This window comes from Vitis vinifera, chromosome 17 (assembly GCF_030704535.1).
Source record: "Vitis vinifera cultivar Pinot Noir 40024 chromosome 17, ASM3070453v1".
Lineage (NCBI taxonomy): Eukaryota > Viridiplantae > Streptophyta > Magnoliopsida > Vitales > Vitaceae > Vitis > Vitis vinifera.
The window spans coordinates 11,131,613-11,149,261 of record NC_081821.1 but is presented as its reverse complement, the minus strand read 5'-3'; the positions used below and the strand labels follow the sequence as shown (position 1 = coordinate 11,149,261).

General features: G+C 38.8%; 3 protein-coding genes and 2 long non-coding RNA genes across 5 annotated transcripts; 2 read left to right on the top strand and 3 right to left on the bottom strand.

Annotated features, from left to right (window-relative positions):
* Positions 1-338: 338 nt before the first annotated feature.
* Positions 339-2,701, top strand: LOC100246642 (L-type lectin-domain containing receptor kinase S.1). The gene has a single exon (XM_010664799.3). The coding sequence runs from the start codon at positions 565-567 to the stop codon at positions 2,542-2,544; it is 1,980 nt and encodes a 659-aa protein (XP_010663101.1). The 5' UTR covers positions 339-564; the 3' UTR covers positions 2,545-2,701.
* Positions 2,702-3,603: 902 nt separating this feature from the next.
* On the bottom strand, positions 3,604-6,824 carry LOC100241516 (ferric reduction oxidase 8, mitochondrial). Its single transcript, XM_010664801.3, has 8 exons — positions 6,539-6,824; positions 6,261-6,354; positions 5,944-6,186; positions 5,630-5,867; positions 5,215-5,542; positions 4,857-5,115; positions 4,061-4,737; positions 3,604-3,978 (listed from the first exon to the last, which is right to left on the bottom strand). The coding sequence occupies exons 1-8, from the start codon at positions 6,690-6,692 to the stop codon at positions 3,794-3,796; spliced, it is 2,178 nt and encodes a 725-aa protein (XP_010663103.1). The 5' UTR covers positions 6,693-6,824; the 3' UTR covers positions 3,604-3,793.
* Positions 6,825-9,359: 2,535 nt separating this feature from the next.
* On the bottom strand, positions 9,360-11,567 carry LOC109124363 (uncharacterized). The gene is made up of 2 exons (XR_002032339.2): positions 10,068-11,567; positions 9,360-9,835 (listed from the first exon to the last, which is right to left on the bottom strand). It is a non-coding gene; the product is annotated as an uncharacterized LOC109124363 (long non-coding RNA).
* Positions 11,568-13,319: 1,752 nt separating this feature from the next.
* On the top strand, positions 13,320-15,561 carry LOC100852504 (uncharacterized). Its single transcript, XM_003634195.4, has 4 exons — positions 13,320-13,802; positions 14,625-14,743; positions 14,847-14,965; positions 15,257-15,561. Exons 1-4 carry the CDS (start codon positions 13,541-13,543, stop codon positions 15,477-15,479), a joined length of 723 nt encoding a protein of 240 aa, XP_003634243.1. The 5' UTR covers positions 13,320-13,540; the 3' UTR covers positions 15,480-15,561.
* On the bottom strand, positions 14,769-17,303 carry LOC132252818 (uncharacterized). Its single transcript, XR_009464625.1, has 2 exons — positions 17,104-17,303; positions 14,769-14,998 (listed from the first exon to the last, which is right to left on the bottom strand). It is a non-coding gene; the product is annotated as an uncharacterized LOC132252818 (long non-coding RNA).
* Between the last annotated feature and the right edge of the window lie 346 nt (positions 17,304-17,649).

The window sequence follows — 17,649 nt, the reverse complement described above, 5'->3', positions numbered from 1 at the left end:
GAATTTAAATGAAAATATTTATACAATTTTCGCTGAAATGGTCAAATGGATGAGGACAATCTACCCACTAAAGACTTGGGCTCTAATGTGTAGGCCCGCCCCAGGGCCATTTGGGAACTTGGACTTGATCCAATCCCAAGGAAAGTCTCATTTAGTAAGGAGTTTTTAAAGAAGCCAATCCATCCAAATCACCATTGTCTGAAATGGACAACGCTGTTGCCCCATCTGAAATTTCCAAGTTTGATTTTTATGATTTGAAATATGAAAATCAAATCCATGCTTTGCTGTAGTCAACGTTACTAGATTTGTAATTTCCTGATGACGATTGTCTTGTTTTTGGAATTGAATGAAAGTAGAAACTAGTCAAAGGTTTTTTATTTGGGCCTGCAAGCTTTCTAGTCCAGCCCAATGGATTTTCGCAACTGCCAAACACAGAGGCATTAATGGATGAGAAAAGCTGTCATTAATCATTAGGTTACCATATATGCCCAAATCACACCTGCAACCCAATCACCAGATCTAACAGCCGGCGAGAGGACTTCTCCGCCACCGGAATCTGCACGCATGTTGCCCCTTCTCCTGGTTCCTCTCTTCACCTTCCTCTTTGTTTCACCTTCTTTGTCTGTTAATTTCCTCTACAACTCCTTCAATGCCTCCGATGCTTCCTACCTCGAGCTCATCAACGATGCCAGAGTTGAAGGTTCTGTTATCCGATTGACTAATGATTCGAATCAATTCTCCTTCGGGAGAGTCTTCTACCCAACTCGACTCACCATGAAACCCACCTCGAATTCCACCGCCGTCGCTTCATTTTCGACTTCCTTCGTCTTCTCTATCCTCCCTGATATCAGTGACAGTCCCGGCTTCGGCCTCGCTTTCGTCCTCTCCAACTCCACCTCACCTCCTGGAGCTCTCGCCAGCCAATACTTCGGCCTTTTTTCCAATGCCACCGTTCCTTCCGTTGCCCCTTTGCTTGCTGTTGAATTCGATACCGGTCAGAACCCGGAATTCAACGACATAGATGGTAATCATGTCGGGATCGACCTTAATAACATTGAATCTGAATCAGATGGTACTCAGACGGCCGGATACTATAATTCCTCCGGCGATTTTGTGGCGGTGGAGATGCGGAACGGCCAGAATATACGAGCTTGGATTGAATTCGATGGACCCCAATTCGAAATCAATGTCACAATTGCTCCTGTTGCAGTGTCCAAACCATCTAGGCCTTTGATCAGTTACAGAAATCCAAAGATTGCCAACTATGTATCAACAGAAATGTATGTGGGGTTTTCTGCATCGAAGACCAACTGGGTTGAGGCGCAGAGGATTTTAGCATGGAGTTTGAGCGATACTGGAGTTGCTGCAGATATCAATACCACGAATCTCCCAGTTTTCTCGCCTGAAACGGCTTCATCTTCATTGTCAGCTGGGGCAATTGCAGGAATCGCAATAGCTTCTGTTGTGTTTCTCCTCATCTGTTTATCTGGGGGTTACTGGTTTTGGAGGAAGACCAAGATAGAAGAGGAAGATGAGATTGAAGACTGGGAGCTCGAGTACTGGCCGCACAGATTCTCCTACGAGGAGCTGAAGCAAGCCACCGATGGATTCTCCAAGAATGAGCTTCTGGGGCTGGGTGGGTTCGGCAGGGTTTACAGAGGAACTCTCCCCAACAACACCCAAGTAGCTGTGAAGTGCGTAAACCACGATTCGAAGCAAGGGTTAAGAGAATTCATGGCTGAGATCGCCAGCATGGGCAGACTTCAACACATAAACCTCGTCCAAATGCGAGGTTGGTGCAGAAAAGGCAATGAATTGATGCTTGTCTACGACTTCATGCCCAATGGCAGCCTCAATCGGTGGATCTTCGATAACCCCAAGACGCTACTGGGCTGGGAAGGGCGGCGAAGAGTCCTCGCCGACGTTGCAGAGGGGTTAAACTACCTCCACCAGGGTTGGGACAAGGTGGTGATTCACAGAGACATCAAATCAAGCAACATCCTGTTGGATTCAGAGATGCGAGGCAGACTCGGAGACTTTGGCCTCGCAAAGCTTTACGAGCACGGCGCGGCTCCCAACACTACGAGAGTGGTGGGCACACTCGGGTACTTGGCACCGGAGCTGGCGACGGTGACCGCGCCGACGGCGGCGAGTGACGTCTACAGCTTTGGAGTGGTGGTACTGGAGGTCGCATGCGGGCGACGGCCGATAGAGACGTGGGCGGCGGAGGAGGAGCAGGTGTTGATCGATTGGGTGAGGGAGAAGTATCTGGATGGGAGGGTTTGTGAAGCGGCGGACAAGAGGATCGCCGGCCAGTACGTGGTGGAGGAGATGGAAAGAGTTTTGAAGCTGGGATTGGCTTGTTGCCACCCTGATCCACAGCACCGCCCGACCATGAAGGAGGTGGTGACGGTGTTGGTCGGCGAGGAGGCCGCGGCCGCTCCGGCGGCCGTGCTGTCGGAGTTGGCGCAGGCAGGTGAAAGTGTTGGTTGCAGTGGCGGTGATACGAACGCAGAGGAGCCGCCGCTCCAGTCCACTGTGTGATGTGAATAACAAAATTTTAATAAATTTTGATTTCTTTATTTTATAAAACAATTTTTTTTTTTCGTTTTAGATTTTGTATTGACATAATGTGTATATATATTTTGAATTTTTTCATTTCTGTAAAAGAAATTATATAAGATACTTTTTGGGTGTTCAATGTTTTTGCCACATTCATTATGAAAAGTAAGGCTCTGGTGAAAATAATTTTAAAAAACAATTTTGAAGAATACTTTTAAAAACTCTTCTTTTATATTTTATAAAATAAAATTTTGTTTGAAAATTTAAAATATTTTTAATATTTTTAATTATATTTTAAATTAAACTAAAGATGGTAGAAATCAAACAGGGTGTAAAGCACATAGGCATGTCTGCATATATATATATATATAATTCCACAACAGCTTTCTTGGAAAGTCCATTTTGGTGGGCAAGGACCAAACCCCTTCTACAGAACATTCATTAACAAACATCAATGCATCTTAGACTTTGTGGAGGAGCAGCCATTTACAGCAGCCTCGTCTTCCTTTCTCACCTATGAAATGTATACTCCTTAAGGTACGTGTAGTATTTCTATTATGCAGAGTCAAAGTTTAAGGTACGGACCAAAAAAGGCCAAAAAAAAAGAAGGGAAAATCATGCTTTCAAGCCAATCCATAATAGATGTGACACCAAGCTTTTTGTTTGGTTACTTGTCTTTCCATTATGATTCATCATAGGTTGGTAGCAAGTTGGGTTTTTTTTTTTTTTTTTTTTTTTTTTTTTTTTTTTTTTTTTTTTTTTTTTTCCTGTAGGGCTCTTTGCTTGTTTTGTTAGCACCCCCTTATTCCAAAATGGCGGCCTGGATACTTGGGCAAATTGTTGAATGGGGTGTCTTACCCAATGTACTATTGTAGGAGCAGAGGGCATCATGAGGTTCTCAGGCACTTTCCTTGCTTGGAAAAAGAAGGGATAGGGTGGGGTTCACTTGGAGAATATGCTAAAAAGTTTTCAACCACTGGACCTATCCTAATTGATTGGCAGTGGGTATGCATCCTTATCAGATGAAACACATATATGATCTATCAGAAGTTGCAAATTTCAATGTACTACACATTTTTGTTGCAGAACAGTGTTACAATGACATGCTAACATGGCTGAAATAGAAGGCAAGAAACCATTATGTGAAAGCCTAAGGAGCAACTACCCATTGCCCAACTTTTATTCATGTGATATAAAGATAGGAGTATAGGAATATATGCCTATGTTTCAACTAGAGTGTGAAGTTGAGGGAGTGGAAACTGAAGTGTGACTTCCTTTTCTGATCATTTCCCATGTTGCAGCATTGGGAGGTTTGACTGCATATTGATGCCACTGATTCTTTCATTGTTTCCGGGCCACAAACCAGGACTCCTATATTCGATCCACGAGTTTCTTTTGGAAACTTGGAAAATATATCTGTTCAATTAACATGTTAGAACACCATCTCTGTCGAGCAAATGAAAAAAGAAAAATTGGGAGGACTATGAAATGGTGGTACCTTGGAAATTAGGCCTTCCTCCAAAATGGATTTCATGCTCCTCAAGAGCAGTGCCCCTTGTGTCCATCAAACCCTCCTTGGCTTTGCCTTCCTTTTGAGAGACTGGTGGAATCTCTCTTCTCAGCTTTCTCCATCTCAAGACAATTGCCACTATGGTGCTGCATAGAATAGCTATGATGAAGGAACATATGAGAAGTATGTCAGCAACCCAAGAAGGGCTTTTCTCTTTGGAGGACTTATCTTGGGAAGGAAGAAAGGCATGGTTGAGAGAAGAAAGAAAAACAAGGAACATGACTGAGGAAAACCCAGCCATGGCAGCCATCCAAAGCAAATTTTCAAGTCCATTTGCTGCATAACTCGAACATTTTGAGGCAAAGTTTACTACTTGGACTTGACAAAACTCATTCAGAAGATCTCTTATGGTTGCACCACATTCTTCTTCTTGGGTTACAAACACTTTTAGCTTTAGATGCCATTGTTCAGCTAACTGGTTCTGGAGTAGATGCAATATCGGGTTTAACAGACATATATCTTGGGATTTCTTCATAATATATAAAAGTTCAATTCTTCTGGGGAATCTATATCTGATGCTGCTCTGTGTGGAAGTAATTTCCTGCAAAATGCTCAGAAATGGGGTTATCCCAACTCCTCCGGCTACCAGAAGTAGACTTTCATAGCTGCAAAAGATCACCAAAAGAATGTTGGATTATCTAGCCAATTGTTATCCTATGAATTCCAAAACTGACGTAGCTGAAACCGAAAATCGCAGTGTCATATGACCACCCCCTTTACACACCTTAAGAAGTCCAGTGAGGCAGGTCCATAAGGGCCTTCAATTGCAATTGGGATGCACTTCATCTGATTGGAACCTGAGTCTAGCTCAGCATGTATTATGTCACTCAGGGAGTTTGTCCACCATCCTCCACATTTGATTATGACAGACATAGTATTATCATCAATGTTTGAGCTGGAAGTTATACTGAAGGAATGCCACTGAAATCTGGAAATGCTTGGTATCTTCATGAATATGATGCTTGTTGGGGCATACTTCAATCCTGTGATATATTTGTAGAAAAAAAAAATTGGACTTAGGGAGAACTGTTTGATCAATTTTATGTGATGTTTTTGCAATTGAAAATGATTCAAAAGTTTACCTGGATCTTTTGCTACAACAAGCTCTATAGCTTTGCAGGGGAATACTCTTGCTGACAGGATGCAAGTCTGTGGTCTTGATTGTATGATTCGAAGTAGCTTGTCAAGGCCAAACAGAAAAACCCCACCAAAAACCATATAAAAGTGACGATCTCCGCCATGGAACAAGAAGAATAGTAGGAAGACTATGTACAGGTGGTGAGTGTAGTAGAAGATTTCAAACCGTTTCCGCCTTATTGGAGGAAGTGACGTAATCCAGATAACTAGGCCTGTAACGAGAGCAATCTCCCCAGCTAGATAAATCCGGCCTGTTTTCTGCCATTTTCCCATCTGTTGTTTAAGAAGAAAGGAGTTAAAACACTTGTTACTAAAGTACTGCAGACAAGTATTTGAAGGCAGAGATAGAGTTGGAATCACCTCATCCTGAATCCGGTCTTTGATCCCCCAAACAATAAGGGTGCTTACACCATGAAAAGTGGCAAAAAATATCATTGCAGTCCCAAGCCAGACATGGTATCTTACTGATGCTTCAAACTGTACGCCAACAAACCGAAACAAGGCCATCCCCCTTAAGACAGGCAGTAGTAGCAGAGCCAGGCAGGCTTCTGCCAGCAAACCAAATCGCGTTGCCACCCTAAGGAATTTGAACTGCCGCCTGAAACACAAAAGAAACATTGATGATGGCGATTCATGCATGTATTGTTTAGGGTCAGACTGAGAGTGGTACTCACGTATTCAGCTTCAATGATTCAGCTGGGGTCATCTTCTTGCCAGCATTGGAGATGGTGGAGTAGGACTTCAATGATTTGGCTGGTACCATTTTCTCGAAATCATTGGAGATGTGAACATAGAAAGTCCATGCCAGATAGAGGAAGAAGAGGGACACTGCTAAAATCTCAAGGGCTGATAGAACACCCAGGTAATTGTTAACAACGAGGGGATTGGAAAGAACTGAGGCTGATCTTCTTGCTTGTCTGTCACCAAAATTCAAAAGAAATAAGATTTCTATTGACAGTGAATTAACAGAAATAAAACAACTGTTTCTTACCTTCTTCTTGACTCTCTAGACTGCAAATCCAAGTAAACAAATCCAATTGCAGCCAGAGCAATAACAGGAAAGGTGTATACAACAAAATTAAGACCTGCAAATGATTCAGCACAAAATCAGTACTGTTACAAAGCAGCGTTTGTTTTTGTAATCAATGAATATTTTCATGGCCCTTTTTTATTTTTCCCATAGTCTGATAATAAAAATGACAAAAAAAAAGGATAATTCAGTAGCAAGTGGAATCTCTGAAGATGAGATTTCAGGGGAAAATTTCATACCATAGTACCCAAACACTGTGGTTCTCGCACTATCTTCAGCAGTATGCCATTTTTTCGTCCACAGTTGGGTGGGCTTCAGGATCCAGAGAGTAATCCAACCAGCACATATTAGGATCATCAACAATTTGAGAATCAGAAGAGTAGCTTTTGCCATGTCTAGTGTCTAAAATTGCTGTAGAGAGCATTTTTTGAGTTCATTTAGCATGAAAAGGATTTGTTTATATAGAGGTTTGAAGACTTTGACGGTGGCTAAGAGGACGAAACATTTCATTCAGACCCCACCACGTTTCAGAGTGCCTATCACTTCCAGAGTCACTTCCTTGTAGTGGGAAAACCATAGCGCAATTTTGCAAAGAAACGGTCAACTTAAGACTTCTCTAGTATGCTCTGCCATATCTAAACAGGATGCATGTCGGGTATTTAGTTCTGCATTTTGAACATTTCAGGTTTTATTCCCTTGAATAAATGAGAGGTAGCAAAATGGCTTTGATGAGATTAATGTTAATGAGAAATGACGTTAGAAACTGTCATGCCCCGAAACCCACTTCAAGGGCATGATGGTCATTTCACACCTCAAGCTTAAAGGCTCAAAGTGAAAACGACACAAATATTCGTATTGTAATTTCCAAATTCTTATTCAAAGTAGTAGGACAAAATTCTAAAATTTCCAAATATCAATTTTAAAACAAACTAATACATCAATCAAAGTATTATTGTCCAAATAACTTCAAACTCAAATAATTCAAACTAGAATTAAGTTTTAACATTTAAACAATATCCAACATAAAGAGAGTTTAAACAAATGTCCTAATAAATCCAAATTTCCTTCCTAACGGTCACTTCTCGCCCAAATTAAGGTTACTTGAAAGATTATCAACGAAGGGGGATGAACTCAAAGTCCAATAAAGAACATTAATACAATTCCACCGCATACCCCATTACATAAATATATATATATACTTAAATTAAATTAAACTTATACAGGAAACTATTATTATTATTATTATTATTTCATAATCCAACTTTCACTTAATCACAATTCCACCTCACACCCCATTACATAAATATATATATATATATATTATTATTATTATTACTTTCAAACACCCTACAACATTATTACTCTAAGCCACCAACTACACCCATTATTATTATTATAATAATAACAATCATTTTTTTTCTTTTTCTTTTTTCTTATTTTGTTTCTACCTTCTTGGACGTCCACACACATCCTTTATTTTATTTTTATTTTTTTTCTTTTAAACCCTTTGCTACCCGACATACATCTACATTATTATTATTTTTTTCTCTTCACCTTTCCAAAAAATCACTCTACTCTTATTTTATTTATTTATTTTTCTAGATCTATTCATTTGAGTAATCAAAATCTGTCGATTTCCATTAATAAATCAAACTATGTTCATAAAATTTTTAATCTTTTTGACCTATAAATAAATTAAACGAACTCTAATCAAAATTAAGATATTCCAAAGAATATTTGAAGTGTTCAAAACTAATTAACAAATTTAAAATATAAATCTAAAAATTAAAAATCTTACTTGAAAAATTGATCTTCAAACCCTAAACCTCCAAATATTTAACCTTATGCTATGTGTAAAATGGTTTTCTAAATAGAGAAAATAGAAAAAAATCTAATTTTTATTTAGAGGTTTTAAATACCAAAAGACCTTTTTACCCTTATTAAATTATTTCAATTAAATTATGATTTTACTCCTATGTTGAGTTTGGGGCATTACATAAAAATCTTGCATTTTCATACATGACGGCTCAGACTGTTGAAAGGTGTCATATTATTTGAGCTGGTAGGTGCCTTTAGCTTTCCGTTATCTTCATCTTTTTCACTGATAATGGGGTCCCCATTCATTTGGTGGACTTTCTGGTCCACCCCCACACAATTCTTTCTTTTTCATTGTTTGTCTTACACTTTGGTTGTGGAGATTAGACCTGTACCTGTACCTCAAAACTGCAACCCTCTTGCAAATTGTTGGTTAAAGTTGAAGAAGCAATTGAATCCAAATCCATGATAGAATCGTCTAAAGGTCATTGGATCCGGACTCACTATGAACCTAATTTCTAAGATTCTATGTTTTCTCCACCACAAGTGGTTGGTGGAGTCATCTGTAGATGACTTAATAGAATATAGTAAGTGATAAGAGTGTTCTTACTTGTGGACTGGATTGCATTAGCGCAGGCTGCTTCTTCAGCAAAACAATGATGATCTATGCTTGGTTCAATTCCCACATGCTAAATCTGAAGCAGCCTGCAGTCCCAACTTTAGAGGGCTGAAAATAATTTGAAAATCGGTTTTAGTACTTCAGCTAGAAGAGAAAAAATTCAAGGAATTTACCACTTCGAGGAAAAAGCGACCAACTGACCAAGTAGTTAGTTGAATATGTCATTTTACTCAAATGGGAACTATGATGAAAAAAAAGTAGATTCTTAATCTTTTCAAACCTCACTCTTAAACAACTCTTCATGTCATCTACCATTTTAAGGAAAATATTAAAGAGGAGGGACTGCTAGCCACTCGTTTAGGCAACCACGAATTCATGGAAACGTGGGATGACACAAAGGCACCATGACTCTCTGAAAAACTTGAATAATCATTGGCCTTAAATTTTCTTCCTTCCAATGATAAGTATATGTCGCTAATACCAGTAGAGCAATCCGAATAGATGCTAGCTACTGTTCCATAGATCAAAATCTGTAAAGTTTCTTGTTCTCTTTACTAGATAAATTCCTGTTCTCTTTAATAGAAGTTTGATAGATTCACTACTTACCATGACTAAGAGAGAAGGCATACAAAGATAAAGGAGGCAGGGCAGTCCATTAACATTAAGTGGGCATCTCCTAAAATGTGGGATGCACTGCAAATTCTCCACGTTGATCTTTATTCTTCACTGAAGCTTTTCTCAAGGTCTGCCTTTCTATGATTATAGACTTGTAATCTAAATGGGAAGTCCAAGTATATAGACACAGAGTGTAAGTATCATACTTCTGTTTGAATTGTGTTCTGGAACATTAGTGCGCGTCTTCTTGTATGCATATGCACAAGTGCGGTCCTTTGTAATTTTAGACCAGTCGAGCTCACAGAAATGGCACACATAGAACAATGGTGCTTGTCAAAAACTAAATAATTGAGAACTAAACATGCCATTGATGGTCCACAATCAAGTGGATTGCTATGCAGTTTTATCCCATCCAATCAGGTCATGTCACTTCTATTCCATCTTACACTTGGTAGAGGAGAACCCCGGTTGCTATCACCCAGAAGACCTGCATAGGATTTCCAGCGTCTTGGGATGAGATTGGGAACAAGTAGTCATACTTACAAGACTCAACATAAGATCACAACAGTTTAGCACACTAGGAGGGCTAAAAGAGAGGATGAAGAAGGAAGAAAATCAAAGATGTACGAATGGAACACAGTTCACACATGGGATGGTTTTCTGCTGAGTGTCTGAGAGACGAACATGGATTAAAACTAAAGTGACAGATTCTTCATTACCTACTGGTCATCAACCAAGTCTATTAGGCAGGGGAATTTACTTCTTCAATGAGTCATAGGAATTGAACAGTCTGTTGTCAAGCTTATGACCGTCAGATGTGCATTAGACAGTTAAGATATTCAGCTGAGAATATAGGTGACAAACCACCCAAAGTTGAGCTAAAGAAACTTTGCCTGCAGTAAAATCTTTCTGTTGTTGTTACCACTCTAGCCTCCTCCATATCTGATTTCTTCGGCAGTGTTACTTCCTGTTTCTAGAGTTCAGGATCTCACTCATGTTTCACAGAAGGATTGACAGAACAGAGTGTCAATATTGTTGATCTTAGATTAAACACTTATGCAGAATATATATTTTGGGCTACTAACTGAAATGACATTAGAAAAGCAGAAAATCAAGCTACTAGATGATGAGCAACTACTTCCTATAAAATAGAAACCAAATCTTGACCAAATAAAAACAAGAAAATATTTGGATGTTACAGATTTTGTGCAAGACTCCAGCTGCAATATTTAACTTCAAAATTCAAATTCCAGCAGATACTAAGGCAAAATTCAAAATTCAACCAATATACTTATAGAGGAGAGGGCCCAAATATGAACACTATAAGAGACTATATACAGTAAAAATCCACTTTGTGAAAGTAGATAGGATTCCAAAATGACAATAAGCAGGACTAAAGAACAAAATTAGCTATTTCCTCTCCTGGTAAAATCACCAACACAAGCTGATTTTAGCAAGAAACCAACTGCATACTCCTGGGCTACCTTAGTCCTTTGCCCTCATCTTTTATTTCTTTCCACCCCTTCTTAGGATTCCTGAGGGAACCCTTCAAATGGTAGATTTCATGTTGCTTCTCTCCTCAGCTCCTCTCCATCAACCATGTCCTAATATCATATTGATTCCCTTTCACTGCTTTATGACAACAAGAAATCACCTTCTCCTAAAGAGGATCCTTGTTCCTAGAGAGGGACTACTTCTCAATCCTCAACTTCCCAGGCCTTCCCTTTGTCTGTCGATATGAAGAGGACCCATATTTATCACCTCCAATCCCAAGCTTGCTTTCTTGCTGAAGATGAGTACAGATAGTGGCCAAGGTTCACAGAAAACACGTGGGGTTGTGGAACTGTACGAGTTACTAGTAATGGTACAGTGCAGCTTCTGTCATTCAGTATACATAGGCCTTTACTGCTGGCACTCTTCAACATGTCATGAAGATTCTTGTAGAACTGTACGATTTACTGGCAATGGCTGCAGCAGTGCTGAAGTTCTCAGAGATTTGCTTATTGGCACCTATGGCAGTAGAACCTGGAGGGGAATTCTAGTATCCATCATCTTGAGAAATTGTTGGAAACTTTTGAGCATGCTTTGAAATTTGGAAAAAAGAAGTATATAAAAATTGTATGATTAAAGCTGAACTTGGTTATACAAGCTGATTTTTTGTATAACCAGTCCCCAACCGAGTTCCATTCAACTTACATGGGAGTAAACTGGCCAATTAAGAGATGGGAGGGGACCTCAACCCATGTGGATTAAAGGTAAGTACTAAATTCTTCTATACATGTATTTATTCCTAAAGTATTTTGATTTCGATAGGGGTTCACGGTCCCGCAGCACTAAACCCTTTCCATAGTCTCAATCACAGGGCCCCTTCCCATTTCTCGTTGACAGAGCATTAAAAAAGACTGAATAAAAGGAACCGTGTGGTCCTAGAACATGGAACTGATGCAATTTTCTTTCTAAAAGACAGATACAAGACAACAAAAAAAATCAATGTATTGTTGAATTTGATGTCCCAAACATTTTCTCCGTCTTTCTTTCGTTTAGTAGTAAATTTGACCGCACTTTAGCATATAGTGAAGAATAAGGAAAATAAGCGCTGACTAGCTAGTCCTCATCTCTTTGTTAAAATTATTCGATCAGACAATCAACTAATTTAGAGAGGTTAAGTATGAACATACATGCAGGTCAATTATCATATTCTGACATCTAGGAGATGATTTTTTATTTTGCATTGGTCAATTAGATGAGTCCATATCATGTTCAAGGCCAAGGATTGTAAGCTGATAAAAAAAAATTGTAACGTAGGCGATCCTCTGATACAGTTGTGTCGGCCTCTTGATAATGAATTTATTTTTTAATAATAGTTGTTTCCAAAACCATGTGTGCTGATCAACTCAAAGCTGTGAAAGGACTTAGATAATTTGTCAGTTAGCATCACAATTATGCAACTTGATGTTGTTAGAAATAATTCAAATCCAGCACTGGGCCTTAGTTCAGGTGCTGAAGGGGTAGGAGGGCATTGGGGTAGGTTTGGATTCAATTCTGCTGACGTTCTTCTATATGTGTAAAAAATTTAAATATGACTTGTTTACATCCTATGGTTTATTCAAATACACCGGCATGCCCATAGTTCATTAGAGAAAGAGACACCCCCATAGAAAATTCGAAAAAAACCAGTAGCATGATGGTTGAACAAGTTTGTTTTTTTTCCTCGTCTTCTGTTGTTAATTCTTTGTCTAGTATCTCAGAAGTAACAAGGGTATGAATCACATTTGGTAGTGGACTTACCACTTAGCAGGAAATCCTCTTACCCTTTTTCTGGGGATTTGGGATAAATTCTAACAACCCTGCTCCAATTTAATAATTGACCTTGCCACCAGCCTAGTTTCTATACTTGATTTTGCCCTCTCAACATCGAATCAAAAGCCAAAAATCCTGACTCACATCACAAATAATACAATGAATCCAATCCCCCTTTGGATCTACTGTACTTGGTCCAACAATGCATTGTGTTTTGCATGATAGACGGTTCCTTTTTCCCATACTCGCCACTAGAGGGATGATGAAGAAGTTTCGATCTTTTTGACTTTGTAACTTGCTAGAGTCATCTGTGTGCTACACACCCCATCTCCAAGGTATTCATTTTCTGTCTTAGAACACATTCACATATAGCTAAAGGGGAAGAGTTCAGTTAATTAATCAGTATGGATAGTGAAAAGTTCCTAATCCCCACTAGGTGTATGGAAAGGAGATCCATAGGCATTGTTTTTTAACTAGGAATTTTACAGGTGCATGTGCCTAAGTATAGGGTCTTTAAGTGGCTCTTCTTTCAGATATGTGGATGATACAGAAGATGCTCCTTTCTCAAAATAAAAGTCAAGCCAAAGGACTAAAAACTAGACAGCATGGAGCAGAGAAAAGCAACAGCATTCTTTTAATAATAAAAGGCAGATAAAAGAGTAAGGAAGAGAAGGCCATATTGTATTGTGACATAGCAAAAGCCAACAAACCCCTTGACAAAAGAATCTCCCTTTTCCCTTTTCTTTGTGGCCTAGAGAGCAACGACTCTTTCCTTCAAAAACTGCCAATATGTTAAGCACCCCCACTCTTGAAATCCTCGCTCTTGACCCCCTTTCTCTCTAATATATTCCTTTCCTTTTTTGTTGAGAGAAAGGGAGAAGGAAGGAGAGAGATGGAGGAAGAGAATTACAAGAAGCAGGCTGAAGAGTGGCAATATCAAAGCATGCCGATGAAGTCTCCAGAAATAGTGGAGATTGGAGAGGATAGCAAGAGTTTTACAAGCAGCAGAGAGGGAGGCTTTAAGGATGTGTATGTGGCAGTTGGCAGGGATGACTTGGATGTTCTGAAATGGGCTTTAGATCACTCTGTTTCTCCCCAAGCTCGGATTTTCCTTGTTCATGTCTTCCCTCCCCAAACATACATCTCTACACCTGGTAACATCAATAACTTTTTTTTTCTTTTTCTTTTTCTTTTTTATTTTTTCCTCTGTATTTTCTGAATTCTAGATGTTAATTTTAGCATAACAAGGCTGTTCCTGCTGACCAATTTGCAATGAAATTTTAGTTGAAATGATGCAGCATGAAACTTTTGAAATTAATGAAACAGTAATGATGATTTGACCTTTGAAACAAAAGAGAAAAAATTGACGGGAGTTAAAGTCTAGTGTGGTGGTCTGGATACTGGTTCCAGATCAGACACACCTGGAAATCCATTGACATGGTCATGTTAGGTGAACTACATGTAATTCAAAGAAAAATCTGTTGTTTTATGATAAGTATGAGATTTATGGCTGGCCAAGCCACCTCCCCTCAGCATCTTCATACCGATTAGTCAATTGACTAATAGGATTAATCTGGTGTGAAACCTGTGGATTGCCTAAATGGCCAAACATTTCTGAGAACTGTCCCAGAATTCCTAGTGCACTGAGTTGGCACGTTAACGAAATTTAAGAATTTTCAATGAGAAGGATATGCACGGAACTTCTTGTTTACAAATTTGGACTTTTTATGGTACTCCTGTAACTACATGCTGTCTGCCCAAATTTGAAGCCACAGCTTGAAGCCACAGCTTGATGCCACTGCTTTAGTACAGTTTTTCATCTGAATTGAGGGCATTTCCTTGAGCCAATTCCAGCAATACTTTCATGGTTTTAGATCTCCACCAATTAATAAAAGGGCTTTGTTTAGCTTTCCTGGAATCACCTTCTGCACTACTGTTCTTTTAACTAGATTTTTGGGTTGAAATGTTCAATGTAGTTGGAAGACTGTCTAGAAGCCAATTGAGCAAAGAACAGCTGAAAGTTTATATCAATGAGGAGAATAACAGGAGGCGAAACCTCTTGCAGAAATACATTCGATTGTGTACTGATGCCAAGGTGTGTGTTTGTGTGTGTGAGAAGGCTTTTCTTTTCTTTTTCTCGGTTCTCTCACAAACTTTGCTGGATGGATTGATGATTGATTGATATTTTCATGTTACAGGTGACTGTGGACACAATGCTTCTAGAGAGCAACACGACAACCAAAGCAATTCTTGATCTTATTCCAGTCCTAAACATTACCAACCTTGTTATAGGAACCAAAAGGCCGCCTTGCCCAAGGTATGATTTCCTGTTTTCTTCCCGAGTCAGTTCCTGGAAAAATACATCATGGTCACTGAACGCAAATGATCACAAGAAAAGCTTATCAAGCAATAGGTTATAAATGTATATAACCTGAGCAAGCAGATAAAAGGCCAATACTGAGTTTGAAATTTGATCTTGGTTTGGTGTGTTAAGCCCTGGGCTTGAACAATTAACTAGTATAGCTCTCTTTTCTCACTGCATTTTGGATCATACCTCCAGAATCAGTAGAACTAGCCGTCTAAGGGTTTAATTCTTTTTTCCTTTTAGGCGATCCTGGAAAAAACTGGGAACGGGAGAGTTCATCCAGAAGAATGCACCTGAATTTTGTGAGGTCACCATTGTTTTTGATGGCAAGAAGGTTCTGGACGGTGAGCAGGTAGGAGAGCTGGTTCATTCATCTCCAGCATCCAGTCACCGTAAACCAGAAACTACTCGAAACTCTGAAAGGAATTTCTTTGAGTGTGCTTGCTTTTCAGGCAAGTTCAACTGAAAATTGTTACTTGAAAATGCATATCTTGATGTTGTAAAAAACACAGTTCAAAAGAATAATACAGTTTACAGAAGCAACAACATATCACACAGGATTCCTCACCATTTACCAGATGTAAAAATGGGAAGGCAAAGCCATCTCAAGAGGCTCAAAGACACAAGGGCCTCTGCTAATGACCTGTATGCAAACCATAAGTAGACATAACTTTAAACCATCACACTGAGCTGGTGAGAATGAAAGCTCATCATGATGTAAACAGAACGGAAGCCAGAACTGTTTCTGTTAGTAATTTGCAACACCCCAATATATGTGGATCAGAGGAACATGAAAACCCAACTGCAGTATGCAATGAAGGACGATTTCAGTCCTGATGGCTGGTGGTTGATCAGAACTTGGAAGTGATTGATAACTGGTGCAAGAGTCCCATTAATCTCAAGAGAAAATAAATCTTCTCTGAACAATTCTTAGTTGATATTGTGATACAAACATCAGTGTTTTCTGTGATGGTTCTACCTTTCCCAGAAACTCTTCCCAGAAAAAATCATTCAAAGGGGGGGACTTCAGGATTTGTGAAACCAAAATAATTCCTTAATTTTTGGCATGGTTTTTTAAATGAGCCTAACATCTTGTCTGCATGGAACATTTTTCATGATTCATCTGTCCCTTGTAGTTCTTAAATGATTCTGTTTATGCACTCCTTCTCATCGAGTATAGGACTGAAGTTGAAGATTTCAAAGATTCTAAGACAACCACCAAAGATGAAATCTTACAGTAGTCACATAAAAACCATCTAGCATTGAGAAGGCCACTATTCAGAAATTTTGGAAGGGATGGATTGAAGGATGCAACCTCCTTTCACTGACATTGTTGTTATACAAGGAGCAACAGTCAAAAGCCCAAACCAGCATGGAAGTTATAGCAACGAACTCCACACTGCAGATCAAAGTTTTCGAGTTCAAGATGAAAGAGAGAGGAGAATGCATGATTCAAAGCACTAATTGGGAGAGATGATATGAAGACCAGCCTGTCTAGATGTCTTGATAACAAAGTAAGATCCATTAGTCCTCAGGAATCAATAAAAAAAAGTCAATGTCTCACTGTCTGCCTATTCCCTTGTATAAGAACTGAGAGATCAGAAACTTAATCCATCTACTTGCTGTTGAGCACACAAGCAACTGGCATGAGAGGACTATCAAGAATGGGGAAAAGCTTCCCAGTAATCTAATTCCATTATGTGGGCTGAATTCTAATATATTAGTGTTAAGAACATAAAAATAAAATCGACTCAATAAACCTATATAAGGTTTTAACTTGGTTTGACCAATATTACTTACATCTACGGATAAAATAAAATTGTTATACCATATTATAAAGAATATTGTAGAAGATAAAAATAATAGATATAACTATTGTGTCTTGAAATATCTCATGTTTCTCCACTCTTTATATCTATACCCTAAATCAGTTCTCTTTTCATTGGGATGTTTGTAGGAAAATCTAAATTACTCCATTCTTGTTCTTATACTAGTTAGGGTGCATGCAATTCTTCATAGGCTCTTTAGATTCTGGCAATGGAAGCAAATGTACACATAAAAACTTTGGATTTAGTAGAGGAGTGTTTTACCTTAGATCTGAATGTTCCTAGATGAAATCATGTTGATGAAGAAAAGTGTCCAAGGTGGGGTAGTCATTGTAGATCTTGCAAACCCACTGATCTTCTACCATGATGACTTTATCCTTGAATCTCAGCATTAGAGGGGTGGAATCTTCTTTAGGGTTGGTGGTGGCTAGAGTTTTTTTTTTTTTTTTTAAAGTGGATAGGAAGCAAGATTGTCAAAAGACTGAAGCTCTAACCTTAAATAAAGGTATCTATAGGCTTCCAATGGGCTTGAGTGACTTTATTTCATCTTGGCCTTGGGCCACTTCAACTAGCCTAATTGGATTAATCAATTAATCCAATCTAGAAATACCATTCATAAGCTCATGTGCAATCTTACATATTTACCAAAATATCCTTATGCACATAAGTGAATAAAAAACTCAAATAACCCTCATAAATCATGTCTTCAAGGAATACAAGTTCGAGTAACGATCACTAAGAGCCATAGGCAAATAATGTCTTCTTTAGAATCCAATTGTGAAATTGACTCAACATCTTACTATAGAGAGT

What these genes read in the sequence shown, in the direction of transcription:
- LOC100246642 (XM_010664799.3), top strand. Translation starts at nt 565, where the DNA reads ATGTTGCCCCTTCTCCTGGTTCCTCTCTTCACCTTCCTCTTTGTTTCA.
- LOC100241516 (XM_010664801.3), bottom strand. Translation starts at nt 6,692, where the DNA reads ATGGCAAAAGCTACTCTTCTGATTCTCAAATTGTTGATGATCCTAATA. An exon ending in CACAGTGTTTGGGTACTATG is followed by an intron (nt 6,355 to 6,538) that starts GTATGAAATTTT and finishes AATCATTTGCAG; the next exon opens with GTCTTAATTTTGTTGTATAC. An exon ending in TCTAGAGAGTCAAGAAGAAG is followed by an intron (nt 6,187 to 6,260) that starts GTAAGAAACAGT and finishes TTTTGGTGACAG; the next exon opens with ACAAGCAAGAAGATCAGCCT.
- LOC100852504 (XM_003634195.4), top strand. Translation starts at nt 13,541, where the DNA reads ATGGAGGAAGAGAATTACAAGAAGCAGGCTGAAGAGTGGCAATATCAA. An exon ending in AACATACATCTCTACACCTG is followed by an intron (nt 13,803 to 14,624) that starts GTAACATCAATA and finishes TGTTCAATGTAG; the next exon opens with TTGGAAGACTGTCTAGAAGC. An exon ending in GATTGTGTACTGATGCCAAG is followed by an intron (nt 14,744 to 14,846) that starts GTGTGTGTTTGT and finishes TTCATGTTACAG; the next exon opens with GTGACTGTGGACACAATGCT.